The sequence below is a fragment of the Cajanus cajan genome, chromosome 11 (assembly GCF_000230855.2).
Source record: "Cajanus cajan strain Asha chromosome 11, NIPB_CcT2T_4, whole genome shotgun sequence".
Classification (NCBI taxonomy): domain Eukaryota; kingdom Viridiplantae; phylum Streptophyta; class Magnoliopsida; order Fabales; family Fabaceae; genus Cajanus; species Cajanus cajan.
The window spans coordinates 46,101,069-46,113,635 of record NC_138527.1 but is presented as its reverse complement, the minus strand read 5'-3'; the positions used below and the strand labels follow the sequence as shown (position 1 = coordinate 46,113,635).

At 35.6% G+C, this 12,567-nt stretch overlaps 1 protein-coding gene across 1 annotated transcript; it reads left to right on the top strand.

Annotated features, from left to right (window-relative positions):
* Nucleotides 1–9,245: 9,245 nt before the first annotated feature.
* On the top strand, nucleotides 9,246–12,023 carry LOC109816464 (wax ester synthase/diacylglycerol acyltransferase 11). Its single transcript, XM_020381496.3, has 6 exons — nucleotides 9,246–9,992; nucleotides 10,754–10,826; nucleotides 10,937–11,004; nucleotides 11,098–11,313; nucleotides 11,403–11,540; nucleotides 11,642–12,023. The coding sequence occupies exons 1-6, from the start codon at nucleotides 9,294–9,296 to the stop codon at nucleotides 11,789–11,791; spliced, it is 1,344 nt and encodes a 447-aa protein (XP_020237085.1). The 5' UTR covers nucleotides 9,246–9,293; the 3' UTR covers nucleotides 11,792–12,023.
* Nucleotides 12,024–12,567: the final 544 nt, after the last annotated feature.

Below are 12,567 nucleotides of genomic sequence, written 5' to 3'. Positions count from 1 at the left end.
TAAAAATAAATAAATAAATAAATACCATCAAATTTTGACATACTCCTAAAAATATTATGTTTGCTATAATTGAATAACATCAAATTTTGATGTATTCTTAAAAAAAAATTATTTTTCTTAATTAAACATCACACGATTTTTTTATATGAAAAAAAATCTTAATTAAATATCATAAATTTTTTTTATAATATTCTTTAAAATTTCAATGCAATACACTTCCCTTTGGTAATTAAGTTCTTTATATAACTATAAAATAATTCTAACATATATATTTTTTACATAATTTTGCCATGTTTAGGAGATTACTCTCTTTTACTTAAAATTTCTTAATATATAAGTTATTTTAAAAAATAAATAATTTTTTCTAAAAAAAACTAAAAAAATGTTTATAAGTTTCTCTCCAAACAATTTATTTGCATGGTTTTACATAATTATGTTTTTGACGTAATTTTAAAATGAATCCTACAAAGTAATATGTTGTTATTATTTTTATTGTTTAGATTTAAAATAAAAATATTAATTTTTGCTGTATTATAATTATTTTATGAGATGATATATTATATACATTGAATTAAATTTTATTGTATTTGTTGTATATTACAAAATTTAGTTATTGCTTCCTCCAAAACTTACAATTAATTAATTCAAACTTATTTGGATAGGATTTGATTGAATGAAGTAAAATATGAAAGCTGATAGGATTGCAAGACAGAAAGGGAGACTTATGTCTTTAAAACCAATCTAATCTAATTTTGTGAGCAGAGCTAGTAAAGTCCAACTACTTCACATTATTAAATTTAACATCTAGGCATCTAGCGACTAATTGTAAGCAAATAATAATTTGAAAGGACTAATTTACTAGTTTAATAATGTTTTTACTGTGGTCGATAATTACAAGTCAATGCGGATGACTGAAGCAAAGAAACAAACACACACAGTTGTCTGATGTAAAAAGTTTCTACTGCAATGCAATGAGTGAGACGTAGCATTCCCATTGTGAAAGATGACTTCATTGCCATGCAGGATGCAGCTGTAGGTAACGGTATCTTAGAAACCCACTAACACTCTGAACATGTTTTTATTGAAGGCCTCGCCCACCCTTCACTCTAGAGTCTAGAGACTCGTATTTGGAGCTGATCCAAGTTAGAATACTCTCTAACGTATGGACTAGGGATCCACTACCTCCAATAATCTCGAATCTGTTTTTATGGCCCTTTCTACCAAATTCTTACGAGTAAATTATACTAACTCCATGGATTTCATCAAATTGTACAATAATGTATTAGTTCTTTTTTATAAGGGAGTTTTAGAAGAAAGGGGGTTGCAAGTTTTGAAAGGTAAAACTTTTTCCTTTTATATATATTATTAGTAGAACCAACTGGACAATGCATAAATATTATTATTTTTTATTTATTTGTGATATATTATTCAGACGTTATCAAAATACATCTATTATTATATTTTTTTTTTTAAGCAAACCAAATCAACTTAATTCATTAAAAATAAGAATTTCAATACAAGGTGGAATTAAATCAAAACTAGTGGAGCTAATAACATGAAATATGGACGCCCTAATTAAGGTGTGAGCAACCTGATTTGTTTGTCTCCTTATGAACCTTACCATTAGGTTCGAGTGAGATTGTAGTACTAATTGACATTTTCGTAAAACATGTCTGTATTCTGCAGGAATAGAGGTGGGGCTTAGTACATCATCAACTACTTGCTTGGAGTCGGTTTCTATAATAGTGCTTGTGATGCCCATATCACTAAGTCATGTGAGAGCTTCTAAGAGGGTTAGAGCTTCAGCTTCTTGGAAGTTTATGAAACCATGTTGCCAACCGGATTTAGCTTTAATAAAACTTCCATCAGCGTTCCTAATGCATAGGCCGAAACCCATAATATTTTCTTCCTTGAAGACAGCTGCATCTACATTACATTTTAGCAAACCTGGGAGTGGTTTGGTCCAAGTGTTAACATGCGGTTGCTGTTGGGAGGTTGATTTGTCTTTTACTTTTGCAAACTGCCATTCTGAGTATCTTTGCATGGCCTTATGAACTGCTATCCCAGGTGGAGTTGTAGTGTCAGACCATACCTTATCATTTCGGTTCCTCCAAATGGACCATAGGATAATTATGACTTTACATGCAATATCATGATGCAGGTTTGATATTAAGGAGAAAATAGTATCCTTAAAATCCTCTCCGTTGTCAATGTAGGCATTTGTCGATGGCCATAAACCGAAGGTCATCCAAATTGATTCTGCTGTTTGGCATCCAAAGAAAATATGCCATTCATTTTCTTGGTTTAGGCTGCAGTGCGCACATAGAGAAGTACGGGGGATTCCACGCTGTTGTAGATTCATTCGTGATGGTAGACACCTTCGAGCTATTCTCCATAGAAAGATCTTCATGGTATTCAAGACTTTCAAGCTCCAGATTTGTTTCCAATTTCCTGGCACATGAAGATGAGTATTGGATATAAGTGATTCCATCACGTAATAATAAGCAGACTTCACATAGTAAGAACCCTTGCGTGAGAGCTTCCATGATGGTGTGTCGTGCTCGTGTAAGTTTAGGAGAGGAATAGAACAAATATCTCTAACGTCTTCTGTCCCAAACAAAGTAGATAGGAGGTCTTGATTCCACTTTCCCTCATTCATGTCGATAAGCTCTGCTACTATGAGGTTTTCATGTCCTTCTAGAATAGGTGTTGTTACGTAGGAATTTGTGGGATTACGGAGCCATGGGTCATGCCAAACCTTCAAACTTCTTCCATTACCAATGCGCCATCTTAGGCCGCCTTTTACCACTACCTGTGAAGCATGGATGCTACGCCATACATAACTTGGATTGTGACCCAGCTGGGCCTCCAAAAAGTCCCCTCTTGGGAAATATTTTGCTTAGAAAACTCTTGATAATATAGCATCGGGGTTGGAGAGGAGTCTCCAACCTTGCTTCCCTGGCATGGCTAGGTTAAAGCCATAAATGTGCCGAAATCCCATTCCGCCGTATTCTTTTCTCATAGATAATTTCTCCCAGTTTAACCAGTGGATGCCTTTGTTTCTTTGCCTGTTTGACCCCCACCAAAAGGAGTTCAACATCCTTTGGATCTCTTCTTCTAGAGAGGTGGGTATTAAAAAAACTCCCATGTAGTACGTAGGTATGGATTGGGCTACTGATTTTATGAGGACCTCACGCCCTGCCTTTGAGAGGTGTTTTCCTTTCCAGCTTTGTATTCTCTTCCATATACGATCCTTGATTTGGTTGAACAGAGCCTTTTTCTTTCGTCCAATCATGGAGGGTAAGCCAAGATACTTGTCGGTGCCAATGCTTTCTGTGATATGTAGCTCCGAATTGATGGATATTCGAATATTGTTTGGGGTATTACGGCTATAAAAAATCTCTGACTTTTGGAAATTTATTGATTGACCGGATGCTCTTTCATACAAATATAGGATTTCTCAAAGTTTGGAGCAGTCACGTGGAGTGGCTTTACTAAATAAGAAGCAATCATTTGCAAACAGTAGATGAGTTATTTCTGGGGCTCCTCTACAAACCTTTATCCCATGCAAGTCACCGCAACTTATAGCTCTTTGAGGAGCGTTGATAAGCCCTCGGTGCATAGAATAAATAGATATGGGGACAAGGGGTCGCCTTGTCGGATACCTCTTTGTGGATTCACTGGTTTGGTTTCTTCTCCATTAATGATAATCTGTGATTGAGCCGAGGACATGCATAAACACATCCAGTGAACACAACGAGAATGGAATCCCATTTTGAGCATGAGTACTTGCAGGTATGACCAGTTGACACGGTCAAAAGCTTTATTGAAATCTATTTTGAGTGCCATCTCTCCCACTTTGCCTTTTGTCTTACACTTCATGTGGTGTAGTGTTTCCATTGCTACGAGGACATTATCCAGTATTGATTTGTCCTTTATAAAAGCGGATTGCTCTTCAGATATACACTTTGGCAGCAGAGGTTTTAGTCTATTTGCTAAGACTTTAGCTATGACCTTATATAGAACGTTGCATAGAGATATTGGACGATAATCTTTCATTGAAGTAGGGTGGTCTATCTTTGGAATGAGTACTATGTTTGTGTCGTTGAGTTGAGGAGGAAAAGATCCTTGTTCAAGCCATTGGTTGCTTGCATGATAAATTTCAGGACCTAGTAGATACCAAAATCTTTTATAGAATCATGGGTTTAAACCGTCTGGGATTTGTCAGTGTGCATGGAGAATAGAGCGACTCTGAATTCTTCGAGGCTGAAAGGGTTAAGGAGTTTGTTATTGTCTGTTGGGATTCATCCCAAGTCCCACATCGGTAAAATGAAGGAACATTGGCTAGTTTATAAGTGTCCACCATTTCACATAGTATGAGGCCTTTTGGGAAGGAGCCCAAAAACAAAACCGTGCGGGCTTGGGCCCAAAGCGGACAATATCATACTATGGTGGTGGAAAAGGTGGACTAGCGGGCCCTACAAGTGGTATCAGAGCCAACGGTTCGTCTGGGTTTGATGCGGGAAGACCCTCAGTGTTGTGCCTCGCGATGGAGATTCGAACTTGGTGCCTTGTGTCGAAAGTCTTCCTGATATTGTGGTGTTCAGGCGGCGTGTCCCGTAGAGTTAACGGCGGTACAAGATGGTGATGGATTATCGCTTGAGGGGAGGAGATCACGAGACATGTGGTCCTTGGTCTGAGGGGAGGTTTGTTGGGATTCATCCCAAGTCCCACATCGGTAAAATGAAGGAACATTGGCTAGTTTATAAGTGTCCACCATTTCACATAGTATGAGGCCTTTTGGGAAGGAGCCCAAAAACAAAACCGTGCGGGCTTGGGCCCAAAGCGGACAATATCATACTATGGTGGTGGAAAAGGTGGACTAGCGGGCCCTACATTGTCTTCCTCCGTGATTTTGGTTGGAATGTGATTTATAACTCCTGTAATATCACTCTCCTGCTGACGGAATAAAGTTTCAAAATATTGGTGAGTTGCTATTTCGATATCGTTCTGGTTGGTGATAGTTTGTCCTTCCTCATTTATGATGCTTTGGATATAATTCCGCTTTCTTCTTGCAGAGGTTGTAGCATGGAAAAATTTGGAGTTGTTGTCTCCTTCCTTTAGCCAGTGAACTTTGGCCCTTTGTTTCCAGAAAGCCTCCTCTTGTAAAATGAGAGTATTGAGCTTATCTTGTATCTCCAGAAATGTGGCATTGGAGGTAGCATCAGATTTGTCTCTTACTGCATGAGCTTATGTCTACAATCTGTGATGGGTGTGCGAAACCTGGTGCGTATGTGTTTTCCCCAAGCATCTATATCGTTAGAGCAATGTTTGAGTTTGGATATGAAGTCTGTGGTGTTCCATTTGGTTTAGCTTTGTTCAACGATGTGAGAGATGTCGGGTTCTTCCAGCCACGAGTTTTCAAATCTGAAGGTATGTCGCTTACTTGAGCGGGTTCGCACGTATAATTGTAGTATAATAGGGGAATGATCTGACCTGGAGGCAATTGCATTGGATAGGGTGCATTGAGGGAAAATATCAAACCAGATTTGGGTGGCCATAGCTCTATCGAGCCTTTCCTCTACTTGATCCGAATGGCCTTTCCTTCTGGTCCATGTGAAGGGGTATCCACACAAAGGAATATCCACCAGGTTGGCTTCAACAACGACTTCTCTAAACCCTCTGAAAAGCCATGATGGGTGATCTACGGGTCCCCTTTTGTCAGCATTGGAAAGTAAGTCATTGAAATCTCCCATTATACACCATGGGAGTGTTGTATCTTCGGATAGGTGCTTCAAAAAGGACCAAGATTCCTTCCTTTTTGACCTATCTGGGATGCCATAAAAACCTGTAAAATGCCATAGTGGTTTTTGTTGGAATGCAACTGTAACATTAATAAAATTTGTTGAGTAGTTTATGAGTTTACACTCATAAGGAGCCTTCCATAGTAACGCTAAACCTCCACCACGACCCACATTATCTACTGCAAACGAAGAATCAAACTTGAGGTGCGAACGAATTTCTTCCATACGGTGGGAGTGTACCAATGTTTCAGACAAGAACACTACATCCGGGTGGTACTCCCGAATGAGGTCTTTTAGGATAGGAACTGCACGTGGGTTTCCTAAGCCCCGACAGTTCCAACTGAAGAAGGTCATTGCCCCTAGCAGGCCTTGTTCCCAGGGCATGCCCATAAAAAAGGTTCAGTCGAAGATTGTGTTAGGGTGTTTGTGGAAGATGGTTCGTTGTTGCGTGCTCTCTTCTTGTTGCTCATAAGTAGTTCCTCATCAACTATAACTTTTTCTTCTTGGTTTGTAAAGAGTGATGCCTGAGGCTTTGCGGTTGCTTTTGTGGTTACAATAATTTGTTGACGATTATTTGCTTCGTCATGTTTATTGATATGAATCCCATGATTTGCGGTATCATCTTTATGTTTGTTTTGATATCTCGGATTATCTTGAGAAGATTCTCCGTGATTTACGTTAGGTTCCGTGATTGGCGCATCCCAGCGATTTGAATTTTTTGAACATAACCAACGGATCCTCTGGTTGCTCCCCTAGGGTCGGCGCGTAGATATGGACCCCATTCGCGCTGACCATCATCTTGTTCCATGTTGAATAACTTATCACAGTTTTTGTCTGTATGTCCTAATAATCCACAGAAGAAATAGTAGGTACCCAATCTTTCATATTTGAAAAATACAACTGTGGCTTCTCCGTCGGGCTTTTTGATTCTTTTAGCTTTCTTGAGTGGCTTTTTGACGTCAATAAGAACACGAATTCTCATGAAAGATCTCCATAAATCTGAGGAATTCTTTACGTCGTAGTCCAAGAATTCTCCTATATAATTAGCAATACTTTGCCCGACGATCAAAGACATGAAACCCACTGGGAGGAGATGCACTTGGACCCAGAATGGGACTGTATATAGTGGTACTTGACTTAGGATATTACCTTTTTTTATAGTGCTGAGAATGAGTAGGTGACAATCAAAGGACCATGGACCTCCTTTGAGGATACGTTGCATGTCTATCTGATGGAAAAACTGGAATAGAAAGAGACCCAAGGCTATCTCTTTAATGGCTACTCCTCGTCTCGGTTGCCACACGTCAGCCATCCTCTCTTTCATTATCTGGGTACATATTTGACGATCAGTCAAGAAGCGTCCAACCAGACTTAGTGAGAGGTTTGTTGAAGGGTTATCATGAGGGAAATTTGGGATGACCAGATTTGCTTTCATATCTTCATCGATATGCATGTTGCGTAGGTTGTCTTCCATGGTTCAGAGGTGTTGCGAGGTTTGTATATGGTGTTTAGAGGATATACGTGGATTGGGGATTAGGTGCAGAAAACGTCTCACGAGGAGAGAAAAAATAACTAATTTGTAACTTATTTTTGTCTATTATTATAGTTTTAGATTTATAATAAACATATTCAGTAAAATAAATATATTAAATTTCACGTTATCAAAGAAAAAGGTTGTTTTTCATTAAATTTGATATATAGTATTCATATAATATGTGCAAAATTTATTAGTTATTAGTATTGATTTAATTAGTTCTTTATTTTTTTTAAGGAATTTATAAGTTTTGGAGAGTTGTTGTAGAAAGCCTCCTCGTTGACATCAAATATAAATCTAAAATTTACATTAAATTTTATATTTTTAATAATTTTTTAATAAAATAATTTTAATCGATCTAATCATTAAATTATATGATATTATATTTGAGATTACATATATTAAAGTTCACATGATTTTAGAATTATACAGGGTGTGCTTGAAAATCAATTAAGCTGAATTAAATTGTGGTTGAAAAAAAATATATACTCACCCGTTTTTACTTTTTCTACATTGTGTGTTTTTCTATTAAACATGACTTCAAACTGGTATATAATAGTTTATTAAACCACTTTATTTTATTTTAATGTATAATATAATATTTAAAATATACATAAATACTAATTTTTGAATAACATATTTAGAAATTTTTAAATAATATAAAATTTGATATATATGACATTTAATATAATATCACATAATTTAATGGTTGGATTGGTTCAACATGCATCATTCAAAAATTAATGATGATATAAGATTTGGTATAACTTTTTAGACATATATATGATGGTAATGAATCCTCTATCTCTCTCTCTATATATATATATAATATTATACATTCCATTTTTTTAAATATTTGTTAAATTATTTTTTGATCTATAAAATAGATTATATCAACACCGAAAAAATTGAATCTAAGTTTTCATACATTTACTCTAATCCTTACTCACTACGTCAATCATAGTGATTTATTAATTATATTATACCAGTATTTAGTCTTTATAATACATACAAAAAATATTTATTTTATATAATTAAAAATTATTATATTTTAATATATAAATTATATTTAAAACTTATATAGATATATTTTATACATATAAGTATTTTTAAATTTATAACAAATATTTTATATTGTAACATAATATTAATTAAGAAATTAGATTTGTCTATCTAGTTTTGGTTATTTTTTATAACTGTTTATGGGTTGGAGTACTCCTTATACTTCTTTTTAATATATTTCATTTTGTCTAACAAAAAAAAACATAATATTAATTTTAAATATGAATAATTTATTTTAAAAATATTAAATTTTAATTTATGAATATAATAAATAAAAAATTGAATTAGATAAGAATTTTTAAAAAATTTACCGTTAAAAAGACCCCTAAAAACACTATTGCGTAAGATAATCGCATAGAAGTAGATATATAAATTAAATTTTATATTTATGATATATAATTTATATTGTGATATAAAATTATCTTTATTTATTGATAACTTATTTTATATATGTTTTAATATTATTTTATATATTATTTTTATTTTATTAATACCAAAATTTCCGTGGAGAAGTGGTAACATAATTAAGTGACGGCAGAGGTAGCTTGAAAGAATTAAATTCTCCACCATGGATAGGAAAGTATTATTGATTGTGTATTTATTAAGTGTGTTTTTTGTTGGAAAAGAATTGTGAGAAAAAATAGTTAGTTAGGCAATAGGCAGGGCAATAAAGCAGATGCACATGTATGATTTTGCATTTAGAGAGTTATGTGAAGTGAGAGAGAGTTGGGTAATAGAAAATTAAAGTAAATGTTGTGGAGACGTTTAATTATAGGAGAAATAAAATAAAAGAAATAATTAAGGAGGATATATATTAATATATATATATATATATATATATATGGATGAGAGGAGAGGAGAGGAGAGGAGAGGAGAGGTAGTAAAAGTAAAAGATGGGTGGGGACGAGGCCCTAACGCCGGCGGGGAGGATGTTCCTGCAGCCGCAGATGAAGCAAATAATCCACTGCGTGATAGGGCTGAAGAAGGAGATCGACGTGGAGTCGGTGAAGTCGGAAATAAGGAACTCAACTTTGCTGAAACACCCAAGGTTCACGAGCCTGATGGTGAGAGACAGAAGGGGAGTGGAGCACTGGCGCCCCACGGAAATCGACATCGATAATCACGTGCGTATAATCGAGGAAGCATTGGGGGAGCAGGATGAATCCGCCATCAACAACTACCTCTCCGAATTATCCATAGATACCCTCAGCATGGATAAACCCCTCTGGGAAATCCATCTTCTCCTCCTCCACAAGTGCGTCATATTCCGTATCCATCACTCCCTCGGGGATGGTATTTCCCTCATGTCCATGCTCCTCGCCAGCTGCAGGAAGCTCCATGACCCACGCGCACTCCCTACCATCTCTGCTTCTGCTTCTAACACTACCTCTCGCTTCTCTCTCTCCAATCTCCTCCTCACCCTCTGCTTTTGTTTCATCTTTGCTCTCGACTTCATTCTCAGGTGTTTGTGGATTCGTGACACCAAATCCGCCTTAACCGGCGGCTCTGGGGTTGAGCTCTGGCCCAGGAAGATCGCTACTGCCACTTTCTCCTTGGAGCACATGAAGACCGTCAAGACGGCTCTTAATGCGGTACCTCTTCAATTTCCCCTTTCTACTTTCTACCTCTCTTCTTCAACCATATTACCATGTCTTTATCTTTCTTTCCTCATTTTCACTTCTTTCATTTCCTCACTCCATAGTCCATAAACCTTTTTTAAACCATAAAACAATACAAAACAACTTTATTACTCTTTCCCCAACCATTCTTTTCTATAAAGTAAATTACTATTCTAGTGCTCAACACATAAATAATACCAATAAACTCCTTTTTTCTATACACCCTTACGCCGCCTGTCTCGCTCGGAACCTTTAGAGCCGTCAATTATTATTTTTTCTTCCTCATATGGTCGTCAAACCCCAAATGTCCCGCATGGTGCTCATGTTTAGGGCGGCTAAACACAAATAATGCTGTAGACTGAACTTATAAATTTTACCACTCTTGTATTTTTTTGTTTTAGAGATGTCAAATTATTTAACCCTTGGTAAACATTATTGATTCTAATTAACATTTATTAAAAAGTAACTAATGCAATAAACTGGGAGGAATTAGTATAGAAGAATTAAAACAATAAAGAACTTGATTTAAGATATTGTTTGGCAAGGAGGTCAAACATTTTTTTTATAAGAGAGTAATTAATAATTTTTGTTTTTCAAGTTATAAAGCAAGTGACACAAAGTGTTGATCACTTGCCTTAGGGTTGAGTCATACACATATATATATATATATATTTATTTATTTATTTTTTGAGTACCTTCCCTTCTTGTGATCGTTAATTTTTGCTATTCTGCAGACCATAAATGACGTTCTATTTGCAGTTATATCATCTGGGATATCAAAATACCTGGACTTTCGAGCACCCAACGGTAAAATTATTTTGTATTTTCCAATAAGCATAGCTTCTCTGTCTTTTTTGGTAACAAAGGCTTGTGTGCACATAATTGATTAAATGATTGTTATTTTTATTTTCTGTAAGAGCTGCGAGACGGTGTTCAGCTAACAGGGTTAGCTATGGTTAATTTAAGAAAGCAGCCAGGATTGCAGGTCAGACACTAACTTGCCCGAATTTACCTTCCTTGTCTTGTGTTGTCTACATGTTTTCTACAACTTTACTGAGGTGGGATAAAAACTGATCAGGAATTATCCAATTTGATGAGAAGCAATTCAGGAGCAAGGTGGGGTAACAAATTTGGTATGATTCTCCTGCCTATATATTACCACAGAAGCAACACTTCAGATCCTTTAGAATATTTGAAGAGAGCTAAAGCAATGATTGACAGAAAGAAACGATCTCTGGAAGCCAGTTTCTCATACAGAGTTGGGGATTTAGTAATGTCGACCCTTGGTCCAAAGGTGAACTTCCTTATTTTTAAACTTTTGAGCTAAAGTAGAAAATTTGAACTGTAATTAGTATCCCGCGAACTTTTATTTGGAATTTGCAGTTTGCTAGCCTTCTAAATTACCGGATACTCTGCCACACTACCTTCACAATCTCAAATGTGATTGGCCCACAAGAGGAGATTATGATTGGAGGCAATCCTGTAACGTTCTTAAGGGCAAATAATTCTGCCTTGCCTCATGTACGACTCCTAAACTAATTTCATTAAGCACTTCCAACTTTGGAGTACGATAGTAGGTAAATGTAATTTATGTACATTGTCGGTGGGTGTTATTAATGCAGGCGCTCATTTTGAATATGGTGAGCTATGCTGGAAGGGCAGACATGCAAGTGCAGGTGGCCAAAGATATCATTCCCGATCCTGAGTTTCTAGCCAAGTGCTTTGAAGATGCATTGCTTGAAATGAAGGAGCAGGTTACGGCCAAAATCTGACTTCGGACAAATTTATTTTTGTTAAATGTGAAAACATATTGATATACAGGCAACGTATAATTTACACTTTGATAACCTTTACTTAGGGACTTATTTGTCATATGTCCGGCTCTCTTTAGTACATAAGTTCAAGGATTTGTTGAACCACAAGCCAGTCTTGGGAATGTCGAAAAATGTACTGACAAGTGATGCATGTGATAGCGCTAAGGTAGTGTTTGTTTCCGGGGATTTATTATTCATGAGCAAAGAAAGACGAATAAACTTGTTGTTCGTTTCCGGTGATTTGCGACGACGGAAAGACGAAGAAAAGGAGGAAGAAGCATGATTCGCATCCTCGCTTTTGTGTGAAGAAAGGAGAAGAAAACCACGTAAGATTTATAAAAACCCAGAAATGCCCTTTCGCATGCATGCATAGTGTACCATGCAGTGAAAAAAACATATACGAAGAAAACATAATCGATTATGCAAGAATACATAATCAATTATGATCTTACATAATCGATTATGTTGAAGCATAATCGATTATGCAAAGGTATAATCGATTATGTAGCCTTGCATAATCAATTATGCTATATATATATATACAGCATAATCGATTATGCTATATATATATAGAGCATAATCGATTATGTTGTATATATATATATAACATAATCGATTATGTTATATATATATATATATAACTTAATCGATTATATATATATATAATATTAATATTTAATATATAATATCTTAAATTAAATATAATTATTTAATATTAATATTTAATTTATATA